At 47.3% G+C, this 19,986-nt stretch overlaps 1 protein-coding gene across 1 annotated transcript in view; it reads right to left on the minus strand.

Moving 5' to 3' along the window:
* Nucleotides 1-880: 880 nt before the first annotated feature.
* rorc (RAR-related orphan receptor C) overlaps nucleotides 881-19,986 on the minus strand; it is a 34,154-nt gene continuing 15,048 nt past the window's right edge. The window contains exons 3-12 of the mRNA XM_066721126.1: nucleotides 7,775-7,860; nucleotides 7,504-7,645; nucleotides 6,950-7,318; nucleotides 6,705-6,857; nucleotides 6,319-6,440; nucleotides 3,268-3,400; nucleotides 2,851-2,958; nucleotides 2,658-2,768; nucleotides 2,440-2,549; nucleotides 881-2,024 (exon numbers count right to left, since the gene is read on the minus strand). Coding sequence (XP_066577223.1) covers nucleotides 1,818-2,024; nucleotides 2,440-2,549; nucleotides 2,658-2,768; nucleotides 2,851-2,958; nucleotides 3,268-3,400; nucleotides 6,319-6,440; nucleotides 6,705-6,857; nucleotides 6,950-7,318; nucleotides 7,504-7,645; nucleotides 7,775-7,860 — 1,541 coding nt within the window. The 3' untranslated portion in view covers nucleotides 881-1,817. The remainder of the gene's footprint in view (nucleotides 2,025-2,439; nucleotides 2,550-2,657; nucleotides 2,769-2,850; nucleotides 2,959-3,267; nucleotides 3,401-6,318; nucleotides 6,441-6,704; nucleotides 6,858-6,949; nucleotides 7,319-7,503; nucleotides 7,646-7,774; nucleotides 7,861-19,986) is intronic.

Here is a 19,986-nt window from a genome sequence, read left to right on the forward strand (position 1 = left end):
TGTGTGTGTGTGAGTGTGTGTGTGTGTGGAGGGGGGAGTCAGTGTGTTTCTGTCCGTGTGAGAGAGTCAGTGTGTGAGAGAGTCAGTGTGTATGTGGGGGGGAGTCAGTGTGTTTCTGTCAGTGTGTGAGTGTGTTTGTCTGTATGTATGTGAGTTTGTGTGTGGGTGAGTCTGTTTGTATGCGTATCTGTATCTGTGTGATTTTGTGAGTGTCTTGTATGTATGTGTATGTTTCTGCGGGTCTGTGTGTGTGTGAGTTTGTGTGTGTGAGTGTGTCTGTATGTGTATCTGTGTTTGTTTGTGTGTGTGTGTGTGTGAGAGTGTCTGTGTATATATATATATATATATATATATATATACACACGAGTTTGTGTTTCTGTGTGTGAGAGAGTCGTTGTGTCTCTGTGTGTGTCAGTGCGTTTCTGACTGTTTACATTGGAAGAGCTCGTCCAAGTTTATCGGAAATATTACATAAAAACCAAGAAACAGACTGCATTCAGGGAAGGGAAGCTAGCACCGCGCTGACATACACTGACGGGGGAATGAGGGAGGAGGTAGATGGGAAGGAGCAGAGGAAGGGGTGAAGGGTTGGTATGCGTCCTTTGCTCTGTTTGTGATGTTTTGTTTTCCTCCCAGAAAAGTTTAGTCTGCCGCAGCTGTATTTTTCAGATACTTGGAGAGAGGGAGAGAAACCGCAGGAGGGGGAAATGGGAAGATATGAGAGAGACAGAGACAAGATGGGATCAGGACGGAGAGAGGGAGCGAGAGGAGGTGAGGTGAAAGAGAGAGACACGGAAGGAGGGAGATGGAGAAAAGAAGAGAGAGGGGAAAGGATGGAAATGGAGAGAGAGAGAGACTGACACTGACAAGGCTACCGAGCCATCATTTCCCGACAGGTTTTATTGCAATTCTCCTCGTTACAAATAATTACAACCAAAGAAAACAGAAGTGCTACAGGGTGAGGTTTGGACCAAATAAAAACAGATTGACCCCAAATAACAACAACAACAATAATAATAACAATAATAATAATAATGACAATAATAACAGCCTTCATTATGTTGGTTATATACAATGGTAACTCATAAAAAAACCTGAAATGGAAATCTGTTCCTCTGTGATACTGTAACACTCATTACTCACACACACACACACACACACACACACACACACACTCTGTCCTCCCACTCCTGCCCCAGCTGTTTCAGTGACACATGCCTCGCTCACTCCAGTGGCTGCTGGGCTGTGTGGGATGGGATCCACAAGCACTGGTCATTCACACGGCTTTCCCGTGTACAGGGTCTGTGGGGGGTGTAAGGAGCTAACATTCACACACACACATGCATACTCACATACTCACATACTCAGACAAACATACACACTCCCAGACACTCTCAAAGACACACACACACACACACACACACACACACACACACACACACACACACACGATAATCACATCCAGTGATCTGCACATCTCTGTCTGCTGGTGAAGGCGGCTTTGGAAAAAAAAAAACATTGTTTGAAAATCCCTTCCACTGCCCTGTATTGTCAATATTCCCACCACAGTCACATCCTATTGCCATCCAAAATGAGGGTAATTTATACCTCTTCGGTTTGCAAAAATATATTTATATCAATAGATGCATAAATAGACTTTGTATTTATAGGTTGATAGAAAGAGAGAGAGACTTCCTGTATCTGTCCCCCGGGTATATATCAGCATAGGGACATCTGTGAGTGTGAGTGTGAGTGTGAGTGTGAGTGTGTCAGTGTGAGTGAGTGTGACTGTGTGTGTGAGTCAGTGCTTCACTATGTCAGTGTGAGTCAGTGTGGGTGTACAGGCAGTGCGGGCCGCAGTTGGCGTCCTTGGCCAGCGGGGGCTCCCCATCGGCGGCGAACAGCTCCTTGTAGAGCGGGGGGAAGAGCGAGTGCACGACGAGGGGGTGCATGCGGGAGAAGACGCGCAGGCGCTCCATGTGCAGGGAGCACACCACACCCAGCAGCGCCACCTTCTGGTACAGCTGGGGACCGCAGCCACACACACAGAGGGAGAGGGAGAGGGAGAGGGAGAGAGAGGTCAGAACAGTACAGTATGCTGGTCCCCCCTCGTTCTTTCATCCCTACCTCTCCCTCTCCCCCCCTCTCTCTCTCTCTCTCTCTCTCCCTCCCTCTCTTCCCTTCTCCCTCCCTCTTCCTTTCTCCCTTTCTCCCCCCCCTCTCCTTGTTCCTCTGTCTCCCCACTCTCTCTCTCCCTCTTCCTCTGTCTCCTCTTGCCCTCCCTCCCTCTCGATTCAATTCAATTCAATTCAAGGGTGCTTTATTGGCATGACAAACAGTTTTGTAGTGTTGCCAAAGCAGTTGATATTATATATATGTTTTGGTGTTATACTGTGTACTAAATATCCCTTCCTCTCTCCATCTCTCTCTCTCTCTCACCTTGCTGATGAGGCTGTGATGCTGGCTCCTCTGCAGGGTGTGGGTGAAGGCCAGCTCCACGCGACTGCGCAGCCTCTCCACTCGGCCCCTGTCCTGCAGGCCAGCACGGTCTGAGAGAGAGCGATAGAGAGAGAAAGGGATATTTAGTACACAATATAACACCAAAACAATCACAGTCTCCGCTCTCTCTCTCTCTCTCCCCACCTCAATGCACACACCTGGATTGATGAGCACTAGGGCAGAGAACAGCGCGACCTCCTGCTCGGTCAGGTGCAGCGCACACAGGCCATTGGCGAACTCAAAGATAGTGGAGATCAGATCGTTACAGCCTGGAGAGAGAGAGCATTAGTCAGTGTGAGTGTCAGTCAGTGTGTCAGTGAGACTGTCAGTCAGTCAGTCAGTCAGGGTTACCCAGTGACTTGAAGAGCTCAGTGCCGGCGTATTTGCCCTCGAAGAGAACAGTGTTGTTCTCTGGGTTAAACACTTGGCTCATCCGCACCAGTACCACCTCCATAGAGCCTGAGAGAGAGAGAGAGAGGGAGGGAGGGAGGGAGGGAGAGATGGAAACAAAGAAAGACAGAAGAGTGTGTGAAGATCAAACTAAATTGAATAATGAGAAAAAACATCAACCAAAAAACAATCTCCTCTGTTCTGGCACCCCACCCATCCCTCTCTCCCTCCCTCCTTCCCCTTGACGCATCGCCGGACAGACAGCCAGCGGAGAGAGTGACCGAGTGATCGGTCCGCTTCCGACTGACCCAACGCCAGTGGACAAGCGATCTGTCAGTCAGTGAGGGTGGGGGGGCGGCGACCGGACACGGTCATTACCGGCCTTCAGCAGGGCAATCTGGTCGTTCTGGCTGAGGTCCATGAAGCCGGGGGTGCGCTTGGCGAACTCCACCACCCACTCGATGGCATCGGTCAGCCGGCAGGCACAGCGCTCCCACATCTCCTCCATGGGCTGAGAGAGAGAGAGAGAGAGAGAGAGCAAGCAGGGTGGGAGGAGAGAGTTACAGTTACATCTGTGATAATAAGGACAGTAATGACAATTAAAGTTTCTCAGTGTTCAGGGGTACAGTCTCTCAGTGTCACAGTGTTCAGGGGTACAGTCTCTCAGTGTCACAGTGTTCTGAGGTACAGTCTCTCTGTGTCACAGTGTTCAGGGGTACAGTCTCTCAGTGTCACAGTGTTCAGGGGTACAGTCTCTCAGTGTCACAGTGTTCTGAGGTACAGTCTCTCTGTGTCACAGTGTTCAGGGGTACAGTCTCTCAGTGTCACAGTGTTCAGGGGTACAGTCTCTCAGTGTCACAGTGTTCTGAGGTACAGTCTCTCTGTGTCACAGTGTTCAGGGGTACAGTCTCTCAGTGTCACAGTGTTCAGGGGTACAGTCTCTCAGTGTCACAGTGTTCTGAGGTACAGTCTCTCTGTGTCACAGTGTTCAGGGGTACAGTCTCTCTGTGTCACAGTGTTCAGGGGTACAGTCTCTCAGTGTCACAGTGTTCTGAGGTACAGTCTCTCTGTGTCACAGTGTTCAGGGGTACAGTCTCTCAGTGTCACAGTGTTCTGAGGTACAGTCTCTCTGTGTCACAGTGTTCAGGGGTACAGTCTCTCAGTGTCACAGTGTTCAGGGGTACAGTCTCTCAGTGTCACAGTGTTCAGGGGTACAGTCTCTCAGTGTCACAGTGTTCAGGGGTACAGTCTCTCAGTGTCACAGTGTTCTGAGGTACAGTGTCTCTGTGTCACAGTGTTCAGGGGTACAGTCTCAGTGTCACAGTGTTCAGGGGTACAGTCTCTCAGTGTCACAGTGTTCTGAGGTACAGTCTCTCTGTGTCACAGTGTTCAGGGGTACAGTCTCTCAGTGTCACAGTGTTCAGGGGTACAGTCTCTCAGTGTCACAGTGTTCTGAGGTACAGTCTCTCTGTGTCACAGTGTTCAGGGGTACAGTCTCTCAGTGTCACAGTGTTCTGAGGTACAGTCTCTCAGTGTCACAGTGTTCAGGGGTACAGTCTCTCAGTGTCACAGTGTTCAGGGGTACAGTCTCTCAGTGTCACAGTGTTCTGAGGTACAGTCTCTCTGTGTCACAGTGTTCAGGGGTACAGTCTCTCAGTGTCACAGTGTTCTGAGGTACAGTCTCTCTGTGTCACAGTGTTCAGGGGTACAGTCTCTCAGTGTCACAGTGTTCAGGGGTACAGTCTCTCAGTGTCACAGTGTTCTGAGGTACAGTCTCTCTGTGTCACAGTGTTCAGGGGTACAGTCTCTCAGTGTCACAGTGTTCTGAGGTACAGTGTCTCTGTGTCACAGTGTTCAGGGGTACAGTCTCAGTGTCACAGTGTTCAGGGGTACAGTCTCTCAGTGTCACAGTGTTCAGGGGTACAGTCTCTCAGTGTCACAGTGTTCAGGGGTACAGTCTCTCTGTGTCACAGTGTTCAGGGGTACAGTCTCTCAGTGTCACAGTGTTCTGAGGTACAATGTCTCTGTGTCACAGTGTTCAGGGGTACAGTCTCAAAGTGTTCAGTGTCACAGTGTTCAGGGGTACAGTCTCTCAGTGTCACAGTGTTCAGGGGTACAGTCTCTCAGTGTCACAGTGTTCAGGGGTACAGTCTCTCAGTGTCACAGTGTTCTGAGGTACAGTCTCTCTGTGTCACAGTGTTCAGGGGTACAGTCTCTCAGTGTCACAGTGTTCAGGGGTACAGTCTCTCAGTGTCACAGTGTTCTGAGGTACAGTCTCTCAGTGTCACAGTGTTCAGGGGTACAGTCTCTCAGTGTCACAGTGTTCAGGGGTACAGTCTCTCAGTGTCACAGTGTTCTGAGGTACAGTCTCTCTGTGTCACAGTGTTCAGGGGTACAGTCTCTCAGTGTCACAGTGTTCAGGGGTACAGTCTCTCAGTGTCACAGTGTTCAGGGGTACAGTCTCTCAGTGTCACAGTGTTCAGGGGTACAGTCTCTCAGTGTCACAGTGTTCTGAGGTACAGTCTCTCAGTGTCACAGTGTTCAGGGGTACAGTCTCTCAGTGTCACAGTGTTCAGGGGTACAGTCTCTCAGTGTCACAGTGTTCTGAGGTACAGTCTCTCTGTGTCACAGTGTTCAGGGGTACAGTCTCTCAGTGTCACAGTGTTCTGAGGTACAGTCTCTCTGTGTCACAGTGTTCAGGGGTACAGTCTCTCAGTGTCACAGTGTTCAGGGGTACAGTCTCTCAGTGTCACAGTGTTCTGAGGTACAGTCTCTCTGTGTCACAGTGTTCAGGGGTACAGTCTCTCAGTGTCACAGTGTTCTGAGGTACAGTGTCTCTGTGTCACAGTGTTCAGGGGTACAGTCTCAGTGTCACAGTGTTCAGGGGTACAGTCTCTCAGTGTCACAGTGTTCAGGGGTACAGTCTCTCAGTGTCACAGTGTTCAGGGGTACAGTCTCTCTGTGTCACAGTGTTCAGGGGTACAGTCTCTCAGTGTCACAGTGTTCTGAGGTACAATGTCTCTGTGTCACAGTGTTCAGGGGTACAGTCTCAAAGTGTTCAGTGTCACAGTGTTCAGGGGTACAGTCTCTCAGTGTCACAGTGTTCAGGGGTACAGTCTCTCAGTGTCACAGTGTTCAGGGGTACAGTCTCTCAGTGTCACAGTGTTCTGAGGTACAGTCTCTCTGTGTCACAGTGTTCAGGGGTACAGTCTCAAAGTGTTCAGTGTCACAGTGTTTAGGGGTACAGTCTCTCAGTGTCACAGTGTTCAGGGGTACAGTCTCAGTGTCACAGTGTTCAGGGGTACAGTCTCTCAGTGTCACAGTGTTCAGGGGTACAGTCTCTCAGTGTCACAGTGTTCAGGGGTACAGTCTCTCAGTGTCACAGTGTTCAGGGGTACAGTCTCACAGTGTCTCAGTATTCAGGGGTACCTTGCTCTGGAAGGCGCTGATCTCCTCTCTGCTGAACAGTTTCCAGTACAGCGACGGGACTGCCTCCATACGGCACTGACTCGTCTCCCTGTGAGCGCGTACCACCCCTGCACACAGCTCCTCTGCACAACAACACAACACATTAACACACACTGACACTGACTCGTCTCCCTGTGAGCGCGTACCACCCCTGCACACAGCTCCTCTGCACAACAACACAACACATTAACACACACTGACACTGACTCGTCTCCCTGTGAGCGCGTACCACCCCTGCACACAGCTCCTCTGCACAACAACACAACACATTAACACACACTGACACTGACTCGCCTCCCTGTGAGCATTGTGTCTGTGTGTGTGTGTGTGTGTCCGTGTCACAGTACCTGTCTGCAGCTGGGATGAGGACGGGGGCTCCAGTCCTGACAGCAGGTTGCTGTAGAAGTCCACTGTGCTGATGAAGGCCGCTGGGCCACCCCTTCCCCCACGGCCCCCCAGCTCCGACTGCTCTGGAGGATCCGGGCCCCCCACGCGCTCCCCTGCAGGAGAAAGAGAGGGAGAAAGGAGAGAGTGAGAGAGTGACAGACAGAGAGAGAGAGACACTTCTTGTTTAACTGTGCCCTTCAATTACCTTTCCCCTCCAGCCGACTCCTGCCCTCCCCCCGGCCCTGCAGACTCGAGACCGGGGATCCGGGGAGGCCCTTGTAGGCCGGGCCCGTGGACATGGGAGCCTGGGACTCGCCCGGGGAGCAGGCCTGGCACGTGAGCCCCTCGGACGGGTAGGCCGGGCCGTTGGAGTCCCCGGCTCCGTTGAAGGGGTAGGCCGAGGCTGGGGGCTCATCTAGCCGGGGCTGCCCATCCCGGAGCTCCTTGCTAGGGAAGGGTACGGCCACTTCGGCCTCCCCGGGGCTGTGCTGGAGCTTTTGCTGCTGCCTGTGCCGCTCCACCTCAGCGAACAGAGTGTCTCTCTGGCGCTTCGACATGCGACCGAACTTCACGGCTGAGGAAACAGGTTGATTGCTGTTAATTTATAGGTCGTTAATTAATTAATCAGTTCCTTCATTTACGGTCAGTCCTGTTGGTTCAATATGGGTAAGAAATATATATACCCTCACACAGGTAATGTATTTAACTCTCTCTCCCTCTCTATACCACCCCCATCCCACCCCTCTCTCCCTCTCTCACCGTCTCTGCTCATCCCCTGGGCGACGCACTTCTGTAGCCGGCAGTGCTGGCAGCGGTTCCGGCTGGTACGGTCGATTTGGCAGTTCTTCTGCCGGGAGCAGGAGTACAACACACTGGACTGCTGGCTGCGCCGGAAAAAACCCTGAGAGAGCGAGAGGGAGAGGAGGGAGAGGAGGAAGAGGGGAAGGAAGGAGAGGGAGGGAGTGTTATGCTGGTCGGTGTACTCTGCTCTGTTGTATACTGACACATTCTCCGTCCTGTGCTGTCTTACCTTACATCCCTCGCAGGTGATGACCCCATAGTGGACTCCTGATGACTTGTCTCCGCAGATTTTACAAGGAATCACCTCAATCTGAGCTGCACACACATACACACACACACACACACACACACACACACACACACAGAGCGACAGATGAGAGAGAGAAAGATAAATTAATCAATACAAATAATCCTTACATACCACCTTAATTTAGGAAAACAAAAGTTCACCAGTTGATCCATGTGACCACCAGAGGGGAGTATTGAACTGAGTACAGAATCTCTGAGTCCGATTCTGATTGCAGCAGAGATGCACAGCAGAGTATGGTGTAGTATAGTATAGTATAGGGGCCCAGACTGGAGCCAGCGCTGTGTGGACTATAGTGTAGTATAGTATAGTTTAGTATAGTACGTTAATATGCTAGTTTTTGTGTGCAGTGTGTTTTGTGTACATTGTGTGTTTGTCGTGACTTTTTTTTTGGTAAATCTAACCAGTTTAGAATCTTTGAATCTGTCCGATTTTGGTCAGCATTGGTCTTCCCCTGAATTAACCAAGACAGGGACCACACGGTTATACAGAAGAACAGACACACACACACACACACACACACACACACTAACACAGACACACACACAATGTGGTTCCTATTCAACTCAGTAGTGAACATTGGTGTCACAGAGCGTTACAGCACAGCCCTGTTCAACGGGCATGGAACTCCCACAGACAGAGCACCCCTGGGATGAACTGGAACAGGCGAATCGGGAAGAACGAGGCTTCTCTCTCTCTCTGAACGTTCCCTGTGTATTTGGGCCTGCGTTAGCTCCAACCCACACATCCTCGCACTGTTAGACCACAAACCGAAAAATAAAAAACATCCCTCTGTTTGCTCGATTTAAATCTTCTAGAACTCGGCTATCTTTTGGAAGCCCTTTGTCGTTTTGTGTATCTATGCATATTGAAATGTCTTAAAATATTGAGATATCTTCTTAAAAGGTAATTGAAAGTTCCTGACATGAGAGAGAGAGAGGGAGAGGTTAGGTGTTTGAATAAAGCTATTTAAAACTATCTAAAAAAAGAACAAAGGCCGAGTCACAACTGTCACAAAAGAAAGAGAGAACCCATGAAAGAGAAGGAATGGGTAAGGTGTGAGGAGGCTGGGAGGAGGGGGTTGCTGTGGTAATCTCAGCCCTGTTTGAAGCGGTCTGTCCGTGGCTCTCGCTCTGAGTGTCCCTCTTTCAAGCCGTCTCTCTCGCTCTCTCGCTCCCTCTCTCTCTCTTTCGCTCACACAGGAGAGCTGCCGGTAATGCAGCCTTTCATGTGCGGTGTGTCTGCCGGGAATAACCCCCCCACCTTCCTTCCATCCCCCCCTCCCCTCCCCTCCCTCCATCCATCCGAGATCAAATGTCTCTGTCCCCCCCAACCCCGCCGCAGGCTAATGGCAGACAGACAGACACACTGCTGTACTGAGACACTACTGAACTGACACACTAACACACTGACTCCCAGAAGCAGACACTTTGACACACTGATACACCGACGCCCATAAGCACTGACACAGTGACACACTGCTGAACTGACACACTGACACACTAACTCCCAGAAGCAGACACCTTGACACACTGACACACTGCTGTACTGACACACTGATACACTGACACACTAACACACTGACTCCCAGAAGCAGACACTTTGACACACTGACACACTGATACACTGACGCCCATAAGCACTGACACAGTGATACACTGACACACTGCTGTACTGACACACTGATACACTGACACACTAACACACTGACTCCCAGAAGCAGACACTTTGACACACTGACACACTGATACACTGACGCGCATAAGCACTGACACAGTGATACACTGACACACTGCTGTACTGACACACTGATACACTGACACACTAACACACTGACTCCCAGAAATAGACACCTTGACACACTGACACTGACACACTGACACACTGACTCCCAGAAGCACAGACACCTAGACACACTGACACACTGTCACACTGCCTCCCAGAAGCACAGGGATGGCGCTCAGCAGGCTGAGACGAAGCAGGCGTCCGCCACCTTACCACAGCCATTATGCGAGGAATAACCTATGACCCCTCGGCAGCTGAGGAAAATGGGCCAATAGGATGTGGGAGCATCGCGAATAATAATAAGATACAATCTTCAACACCAATGGAACGTTCATTCTACAGCATGACCAAAGCAAATATTCAACAGGAAGAAAACAATCTCAAAAACAGAAGCGTCCGGGCCGACAGTACAGTACACAGGGGTGCGGAAAACAAACACGGAGTATAAAGCACAGACAGGCAGATCTCCATAGAAAGCGAACTCTGTCAGTGCTGGGGGGGGCAAGAGGATAGATAGCACTTCAGCTTATTATGCTCCTCGTGTTCTTGATTGTTTTCCTCCTTGCTCCCTTTCCCATAGCCCTTGTCTGTGACCCTACATCTTGACAGCACTTAGCTTTCACCGTCCAGGATGTAGGACCTCACTTACTGTACTTGTGTAAATTGTAAATTGGAATTTGTAAAATGTATTATTTTGAATTGCTATGTTTTAGCTGAGTTGAATTTGTAATGATTGATGCCTTGCACTTCTCTGTATTTTTGCACTTTGTTTGCACTTATGTTGCCCTGGATAAGGGCGCCTGCCAAGAAATAAAAATAATAATAATAATAATAATAATAATAATAATAAAAGGAGCTGGGTCTCACGGCAATGGCAAGGTCAGAGTTCGGACAGGGCAGGGGCCAAAGCACTGGTGGCAAAACCAAGGTCCACAATATATATTAAAATCAGGCAAAGTGTGTAGAAAGTAGATGTTGAAACACATGCATCGTTGTTAAGGAGTTGCAGTGGCGTGTAAAACAACGCACCCCATTTTGAACTTTGTCCACTCAGGGAAGACCCCCCAACCACCATCAATTTATTAAAATTAATATAACACATCTTCAACACAGGAGATATGCGCACAGACAGACAGACAGATCCATCTGCTTGTATTTTTAAAACATATCTGACTGAGTGACGTTAGTGTGACCCCAGTTCCCCTCTGTGTGTGTGTGTGTGTGTGCGTGCGTGTGTGCGTGTGTGTGTGTGTGTGCGTCAGTCAGCTCTTGCAGGCCAGAAAAGAGTAACAAAACTGAAGTTTCCTTTCCCTTGTGGTTGGAAACCAAACTGAGTGACACACACATACTCACACAAACACACACTCACACACCCAAACACACTTTTGCACTCACACACACACTCTCTCTCACACACATCTCTCTATCACACACATCTCTCTATCACACACACACACACACACACACACACACACACACACACACACACACACTTCCTGCACCCCCCCCCCAACATAGTCAGGACTGGAACCACACTCCCACAATCTTATCTCTCCATCTTCTATTTATTTCTCTGTCTGCTGTGTTTTTCCTGTCCTGTTCTTGTCTCCGTGTTTCCAGCGTGATCAGCAGAACACGGCTGCCGGAAAGTTCTCCCTGCGTGGCTGTTTTGTCGGGGGCTATTTTTACACGCTCAGACAAGACGTGCTCCCCTCGAGGGGTGCGAGGTCAGCGCCGCCCGCCCCCATGGTACCGCCGAGCCGGAAGACAGACAGACCCCCATGTCACGCACTGGTAACCTTACACACACGCCAACTTCACACACTGACGGACACACGCGTTGCTGAATGAACGCAATGGCCAGGGATACATTCACACACACACGCACACACAGCCTTCAATCACAGCTTCACACATCCTCGAATAGACACAACATGAATACACTCTCAGAGAACTCATTCACAAATTCACACGGAGACACTCATTTGCTCTTTGACACACGCATGATGCTCTGATTCACACAGGCACGGATATATTTTTGCCACAAGGGTAATTCACACAGCAATACACTCATTCACTCAAACACACACACACACACACACTAATTCACAAATACACACACACACACACACAACATACACTAATTCACAAACACACACACTATCCCAAAATACACAAATTCACACACACACACACACACTCCCAAAATACACTTGTTCACAAACAAAATATAATACATACGGTTATAATTATACAGTAATATAATTTATTATTATTAACCTTTATTACTAGTATTATTATTATTTATTTATTTATTTATTTATTTAATTATTTTAACAATGTTTATTTCATTTATATATTTCACTTTTATTTACCTAATTATCTATAAATATGTATTTTCTTGTTGTTTTTGTGTATCGCTTGTATCTTACTTGTTTTGGCGATACCAAAGAAAGAGGTCATGCCAATAAAGCTCAAACTGAATTGAAGTGAGAGAGAGATGCGCAGAGCTGGCTGAGTGTGTCAGGCACTGTGCTGTACAGTGTGTAAACCCTGAAGGTTAACACCCCAGCCCCAGACACACAACCACAAACCCCACTGAGACTCGGTCAGAGGGAGCCGGGCGATCGTTTCTGCGCTGCAGAGAATAATACGAGAAAACAAACGCACCAAACAAACCAACACGCCGCTGAGAGACACTGCCGGGCCACCGGCGCCCACAGGCCCAGAGACTGTGCTACAGTGCTGCTGATTAACACCATGCTACAGCACAGCACAGTATTAAAGTACTACAGCACAGTACAGTACAGTATAATAAAGTACTACAGCACAGTACAGTATAGTAAAGTACTACAGCAAAGTACAGTATAGTATAGTAAAGTACTATACCACAGTGCAGCACAGTACAGTAAAATACTACAGCACAGTGTAACACAGTGCAGTATAGTACTACAGCACAGTACAGTATAGTAAGGTATTACAGCACACTACAAAACAGTACAGTATAGTGAAGTACCACAGCACAGTACAGTATAGTAAAGTACTACAACACAGTACAATATAGTAAAGTACTACAGCACAGTACAGTATAGTAAAGTACTACAACACAGTACAATATAGTAAAGTACCACAGCACAGTACAGTATAGTAAAGTACTACAACACAGTACAGTATAGTAAAGTACTACAGCACAGTACAGTATAGTAAAGTAATGTACTAGAGCACAGTGCAGCACAGTACAGTACAGTAAAGTATAGCACAGTATAGTATAGTCCAGAACAGTAAAGCACTGTACAATCCAGTATAGTACAGTAAAGAACACTGTAAAGAAAACTGACACACTGACTGACTGACTGGCACACTGACTGACTGACACACTGACACTCTGACAGACTGACTGACTGACTGACACACTGACTGACACACTGACACTCTGACTGACTGACTGACACACTGACTGACTGACTTACTGCACACTAACTGACTGACACTCTGACACACTGACTGATTGACTGACACACTGACTGACACATTGATACTCTGACTGACTGACTGGCACACTAACTGACACACTGACACTCTGACTGACTGACTGACACACTGACTGACACTCTGACTGACTGACTGACACACTGACTGACACTCTGACTGACTGACTGGCACACTGACTGACTGACACACTGACACTCTGACTGACTGACTGACTTACTGCACACTAACTGACTGACTGACACACTGACTAACTGTCTGACTGACTGACTGACTGACACACTGACACATTGACACTCTGACTGACTGACTGACTGACTGACTGACTGACACACTGACTGACAGACTTACTGCACACTAACTGACTGACACACTGACACTCTGACACACTGACTGACTGACTTACTGACTGACTGACACACTGACACTCTGACACACTGATTGACTGACAGACACACTGACTGACAGACTTACTGCACACTGACTGACTGACACACTGACACTCTGACACACTGACTGGCACACTGACTGACTGCACACTGACTGACACTCTGACACACTGACTGACTGACGGACACACTGACTGACAGACTTACTGCACACTAACTGACTGACACACTGACACTCTGACACACTGACTGACTGGCACACTGACTGACTGCACACTGACTGACACACTGACACTCTGACACACTGACACTCTGACACACTGACTGACTGACTGACTGACTGACTTACTGCACACTGACTGACACACTGACACTCTGACACACTGACTGACTGACGGACACACTGACTGACAGACTTACTGCACACTGACTGACTGACACACTGACACTCTGACACACTGACTGACTGGCACACTGACTGACTGCACACTGACACTCTGACACACTGACTGACTGACACACTGACTGGCACACTTACTTACTACTGACACTCTGACACACTGACTGACACACTGACTGCAATATATTTTTCAGGCATCAAAGTGAAGGACTATCCCTTCATCTCTCCCGCTCGATCAATTGACTCGTAACAAGACGAGATAAGGGTCTCTCTGTACATATATCTCTCACTATCTCTTCCTCATCATCGCTCTCTATCTCTCGCTCTCTCTCTCTTTTTGTTCCTATCTCTCTTCTGTTTCTATCTCCTTCACCTAAAACCACATGCTAAGAAAAAATGCTGATCAGGGGAAAACCTGCAGATTGTTTTCAGATGAAGATTAAAACAAAGTGACACAAACCTCTTCTGTCAGTGAGCAGATCTGTGTCGTTTTGTCTGTGTGCCTATGTGTGAGTCTTTATGTGTGTGTGAGTGTGTGTGTGCATGTCTCGTTTGTCTGTGTGTTTGTGTGTGTGATTGTGTTGGTTCACTATCTCTCTGGATTTTGCTATCTCTCTCCCTCTATCTCTCTGTCTTTCGCTCTCTCAATCTCTGCCTCGCTATCTCTTGCTTCATAAAAATATAAAGAAATACGAGAATATAGAGAGAATCAATGGGAAGTCCCCACAAACGCTGCCAGGCAACGTGTGTGTCATTGTGCTTGTATGTCAGCATATATGTACAGTGCGTGTGTATCTGTCAATCTGTGTGTGGGCACACTGCCGTTGTGATTGAGCCTCAGCACTTTAGATAAGTGAATTTCCTCTAGTCTGTGCAATTTATTGGGGAGATTATCTTGCCACGGTTGAGAACTAATCATTTATTTTCTTATGCAATTTGTTTATCTTTAACTTCAAAGAACGCGCTCTGATTTTAGTGATACCGGCTTTAGGGTTTTCTGTCTTTTCCTTTGTATTGATTTTTTCATGTTTACCAGCCCAGCAGACTCCGCCCCCTACCCAACATGCACTTTGTGACGGGTGACTGCGAGAGCAAGTGTCTGCTTCTTTTTCTTCCGGTGTATTTTTATAGATCTCAACCCCCGGCGTTCACCCCTCCTCGATCGCACATCAGAAATGGTGCCCGACTTCACATGAATTTGATCATTCATTCATTAATTCTACCCGTGTTTTTTGTTGCCCCCTCCAAACGCACACACAGATTACATGATGTCACAACTGCTATCTCAGTATCACAACTAAACCATTTTACAGCAACGCCATTTCACAACAAAGCAATTTACACATTTTCCAGCTACACTATCACAAAGATATGTAAAATTAGAATTAGAATTAGAATTAGAATTAGAATTTAGAATGTTCTATACAGATTCACAAATTCACACACACACACACACACACACACACACCTGTCCAAATCTATGACACAGAACAGCTTATGTCAACTTGAAACAAATCAAGAACCGAGAGAGCAACAACAGATCAAATGTGTTCTTCAAAGCAGCATTCACACCTCCCTCACATGAAAGGGTCACACCTTTTGTGACTTCTATTGCAAATTTCACGAACCAGAAAACTTCCCAAACTTATAACAAAAACAAAAAAGTAAATGACACAATGTTTCAGTGCGAGAAAAATAAAATGTACAAGTGTGAAAACTTCAAAACAATCCAGGGGTTCGCAGGATGGCAGTGTTTGCTGTTTCTGAACGTCAAAGCTTCCCACCTCCTTGAGATTTTCGGGACTTCAAAAAGAGGCAGTGAAATCTAAAGGTCAGAGTGGGCTCTCACATCAAAAGAGACGGGGTTCTGAAAATGACGATTTCAGACACACAGTTTCCAGAGCTCTTCCGTGCAGAGGTCTGAAAATGTCACCCCTCTCATAGCAAAACTGTCTGGTCAGCCAGACAGAGTAACACAGTGAACGCGGTCAGAGCACCGGGGGGATCGCGCGCCCCTGTGTGCACAGTAGATCTGTTCCAACTGTCATGTGATCTGTTTTTAAAATCAGGTGTACAGACGGGTGACATATTAAAGGAAAAACCTGAATAAATGGGTGGAGGAACATAACGAATGCAGATGCCTCCAAACAGGTGCACTGCATGATACAGTTAAGCAATTTACATCCTGTCATGCTCTGTGGCATGTATACAAATGCTGAGCGGCCCAGCTGACCTCGATTTTGGATCAAGACAGCAAGAGGAAAGGATCTCAGTGACTTTGAAAGAGGGGTCATTACTGAGGCACGAATGGCAGGAGCTTCAGACACAAAGATGCTGAACTGGCTCGTGTTCTGGACAAGCGGGCGAGTGCATGTGTGGGACACCAAGAGAACAGGACAGGCCTGACTGCTGGACCCCTACAGTGAGGGGGTCCGGAGGCTCTGTTATGTTGTGGGGGGCATTTTCCTGGCATGGTTTGGGTCCACCTGTCCCCTTAGAGGGAAGGGTCACTGCAAATCAGTTATTCTGAGTGATCACCTTTATCCTATGGTGACACATTTCTCTCCTGATGGGAGTGGTCTCTTCCAGGATGACAATGCCCCATCCACAGGGCACGAGGGTCACTGAATGGTGTGATGAGTATGAAACTGATGTGAATCATATGCTATGGCCTTCACAGTCACCAGATCTCAACCCAGTTGAACACCTATGGGAGATTCTGGAGCGACGTGTCAGACAGCGCTCTCCACCACCATCATCAAAACCCCAAATGAGGGAATATCTTTTGGAAGAATGGTGTTCATCCCTCCAGTAGAGTCCAGAGACTCTAGAATCTGTGCCAAGAGCATTGAAGCTGTTCTGGCAGCTCGTGGTGCCCAACACCTTACTGAGACACATTATGTTGGTTTTTCCTTTAATGTGTCACCGTCTGTATATATTTTGTAGTTGTCTCACTGCTCTGTGTTCAGGTGGACTGGGGAGATGTTGGCTCTGGTTCCCTCAGCTTCCCATTCCCTCCCTCCCTCTTTGTCTGTCACCTTCTGATTCGTAAACACTGCATGCAAATCGGCCCTGCTGCGTCTCCTGAGCTGGAGAGACGGGGCTTCCCTTCTATCTCTGAGCAAAATCCAGCTCAGCGCAGTACTGGTGCCAGTGAGTTGACCCTGTGGGCCTGACTGGCTGTGAAATTATCTGCAAAGACCTCTGTCTCGGAGTGTCAAGCTTTTAAAAGCGTCATTAATCCAAGCCTGTGTCCCAATTAAAATCACATTTGTGGAGAACGGCTTTCCTTTAAAATTATGCTATTTTAAACTGCAGTGTCAGCCAGTGTGTCAGTCAGTGTGTCAGTCAGTCAGTCAGTGTGTCAGTCATTCAGTCAGTCAGTCAGTTGAAGTTGAAGTTGAAGTTGAAGCTTCCAGTAAGCTTAAGAGAAACTGTTGTGAAAGCAGCAGGGAACCATGAAACTGTCCTGTATACAGAGAGATATTGAAATATCGAACTTTATACTATAATACATACACACACACATATATATTATCATTATTATTGTCTTTGATCACGTACAGCAAAGCATTGGTTTTAGTCGGATGCCTTTCTGCAGCTCTGAATGAGCCGGAGCGGACGACTCCTGGACTACAGCACAGATCTGAAGATTTCGGTATTTGAAGGGGGAACCAGTGACAGAGAGAGGGGGGAAGGGAAAGAGTGAAAGTTTTTTAAGCGTGGGTGATCGTGGGCCAATTACAAGCAAATTAATGTCTGCGCTAGCTTCCCGGACACAGAGGCAGGCCGTAATTGCCAATAAGAGACATGCAACCCAAACACAGAGCACCTGTTCTTAATATTTTGATGGATTTGAGGTGAGCGGGCAGGGCGCAATTATCTAGAATGTGATCCAGAACATGGTGACAAAGACAACGAGAGCGCTGGCACTACGGACCAAGCCCGAGGATCAGCATGGCAAAGCACCACGCTCCAACCATCAGCTGCGGCCCTTGCACACACTGTAAAGCGGCGCACTTCCTGAGAGGACGTCCACACGCAAATCCTGAGGTTTACCTCCCCCCAACTCCTCTCTCTCTCTCTCTCTCTCTCTGTGCACAGAATGAACACTTGCAGACAGACAAACAGAGAGACAGAGAGACATGAAGCTGCAGTTTGCACCGCGTTTGCAGAAGAAACCAGAACGAACATTAGAGCTCACCACAGACAACAGACAACAACACCTGGAAACTGCACCAAGTGGGATTTTCTTAGTGTGTGAGTGTGTGTGTCAGAGCATGGGTGTGGTTGTGTGAGGCCGAGGCTGTGTTGGATATGTACTTTGTTATCGATTTGCAGTTTTTTTCTTGTTTTGCAAAGGAGGGAATTACTTTGTAATAACACAAAATGGTTGAACAGTTTTATAACTATACTATAACCACAGTATCAATCAACAGCTCTTTACCTACACTATACAAAAGTATAAATCAACAACTTTTTAACTACAGTATAAATCAACAGCTTTATAACTACAGTATAACTACCATATAAATCATTAACTATACAACTACACCATAACTACAGTATACATCAAGAGCTTAATAACTACACTATAACTACAGTATCAATCAACTTTATAACTACAATATGAAACAATAGCTTTATAACTACATTACACTATTACTACAGTTTACATCAACCACTTTATAACTACACTATAACTACAGTATAAATCAACAACTTTATGACGACACTATTACAACATTATAAATCAACAGCTTTATAACTACACTATTACTACAGTATACATAAAGAGCTTTATAACTATACTATAACTACAATGTAAATAGCTTTATAACTACAGTATAAATCAACAACTTTATAACTACACTACAACTACAGTATAAATCAACAGCTCTATAGCTACACTATAACTCCAGTATAAATCAACAGCTCTATAACTACAATATTACACAGTATGCATGATCTCCCAGTGCTTTGCTCTGTTATTAGTGATAAAGTGTAGCTCTTTAAATCCACACTAAAGTGTTTGTGTGATGTAACAGAATACGCACACACACACACACACACACTATCTCTCTCTCACACACACACTCACACACACTCTCTCTCTGTCTGCCTGTGCGCCGCGGTGCTGAGGGGGCTTCCGAAACGCCCCTGCGCCACAAGACGCCACTGCAGCCCAGCGGTGGAACTTGCTGATCTGACTGAAAACAACCTCAAAAAGAAAAAGCTCATCGGAACGGAAGTCGATTAGGGCAACTGATTGTTTACGCAAACAAGCAAACAGCTAAACACTGTACACAATGTATTATTAATTACATTAGGCCCTTACCTACAGTGACTTTTTCAGTGTTTAGTAACATTTCCACAGCTGGGTTTGTACTGGAGCAATCTAGGCACAGTGCCCTACTCAGGGGTACAGCAGCAGTGTCCCCCACCTGGGATTGAACCCACAACCCTCCACTCAGGAGTCCAAAGCCCTGATTGCTACCCCACACTGCTGCATAACTATATAAACTTATATCGGACATGAAGAGAGAGAGAGAAATCCTGTCCGCACACTTTAAGAGGAGACAAATTCAACAAAAGTATTTTATCATAGACACCACATTTTATTTCTAAGTGGAATCTGGTCTCAAAGTGCTCAAGTGAAGAATACAGCGTTGCACACAATATCACCTGGCTGACGTCACCACTGTATAGGAGAGCGGGTGAAGCTGGTGTAAACTGGTGTTTCATCACACCAGCCCAGGGCTTCAACTGGTTCCAGACTGGAAAGAAACCCCCCCCCCCTCTCTCTCTCTCTCTCTCTCTCTCGTCTGTATCGTGAGCTCTATGGAAAATGAATGCATAACTGTATAAGCAAACAAAGCAATCGGAAAGCACGTATGCTGCGCCAACCACACTCGCACAACCGGCGGCGTTTCGATTTCTCTTTCTGTTTTCCCGGGGCGCTTTTTGCACCACTTTGTACAATGCCCCCCCCCGTCCCATGCTAAGACTGGCACCCCTACCCCCATCAAGGATAAGCACAAAAAATAGGAAAGAAGCGTCGCCGGAGGGCT

Source organism: Amia ocellicauda, chromosome 14 (genome assembly GCF_036373705.1).
Source record: "Amia ocellicauda isolate fAmiCal2 chromosome 14, fAmiCal2.hap1, whole genome shotgun sequence".
NCBI lineage: Eukaryota > Metazoa > Chordata > Actinopteri > Amiiformes > Amiidae > Amia > Amia ocellicauda.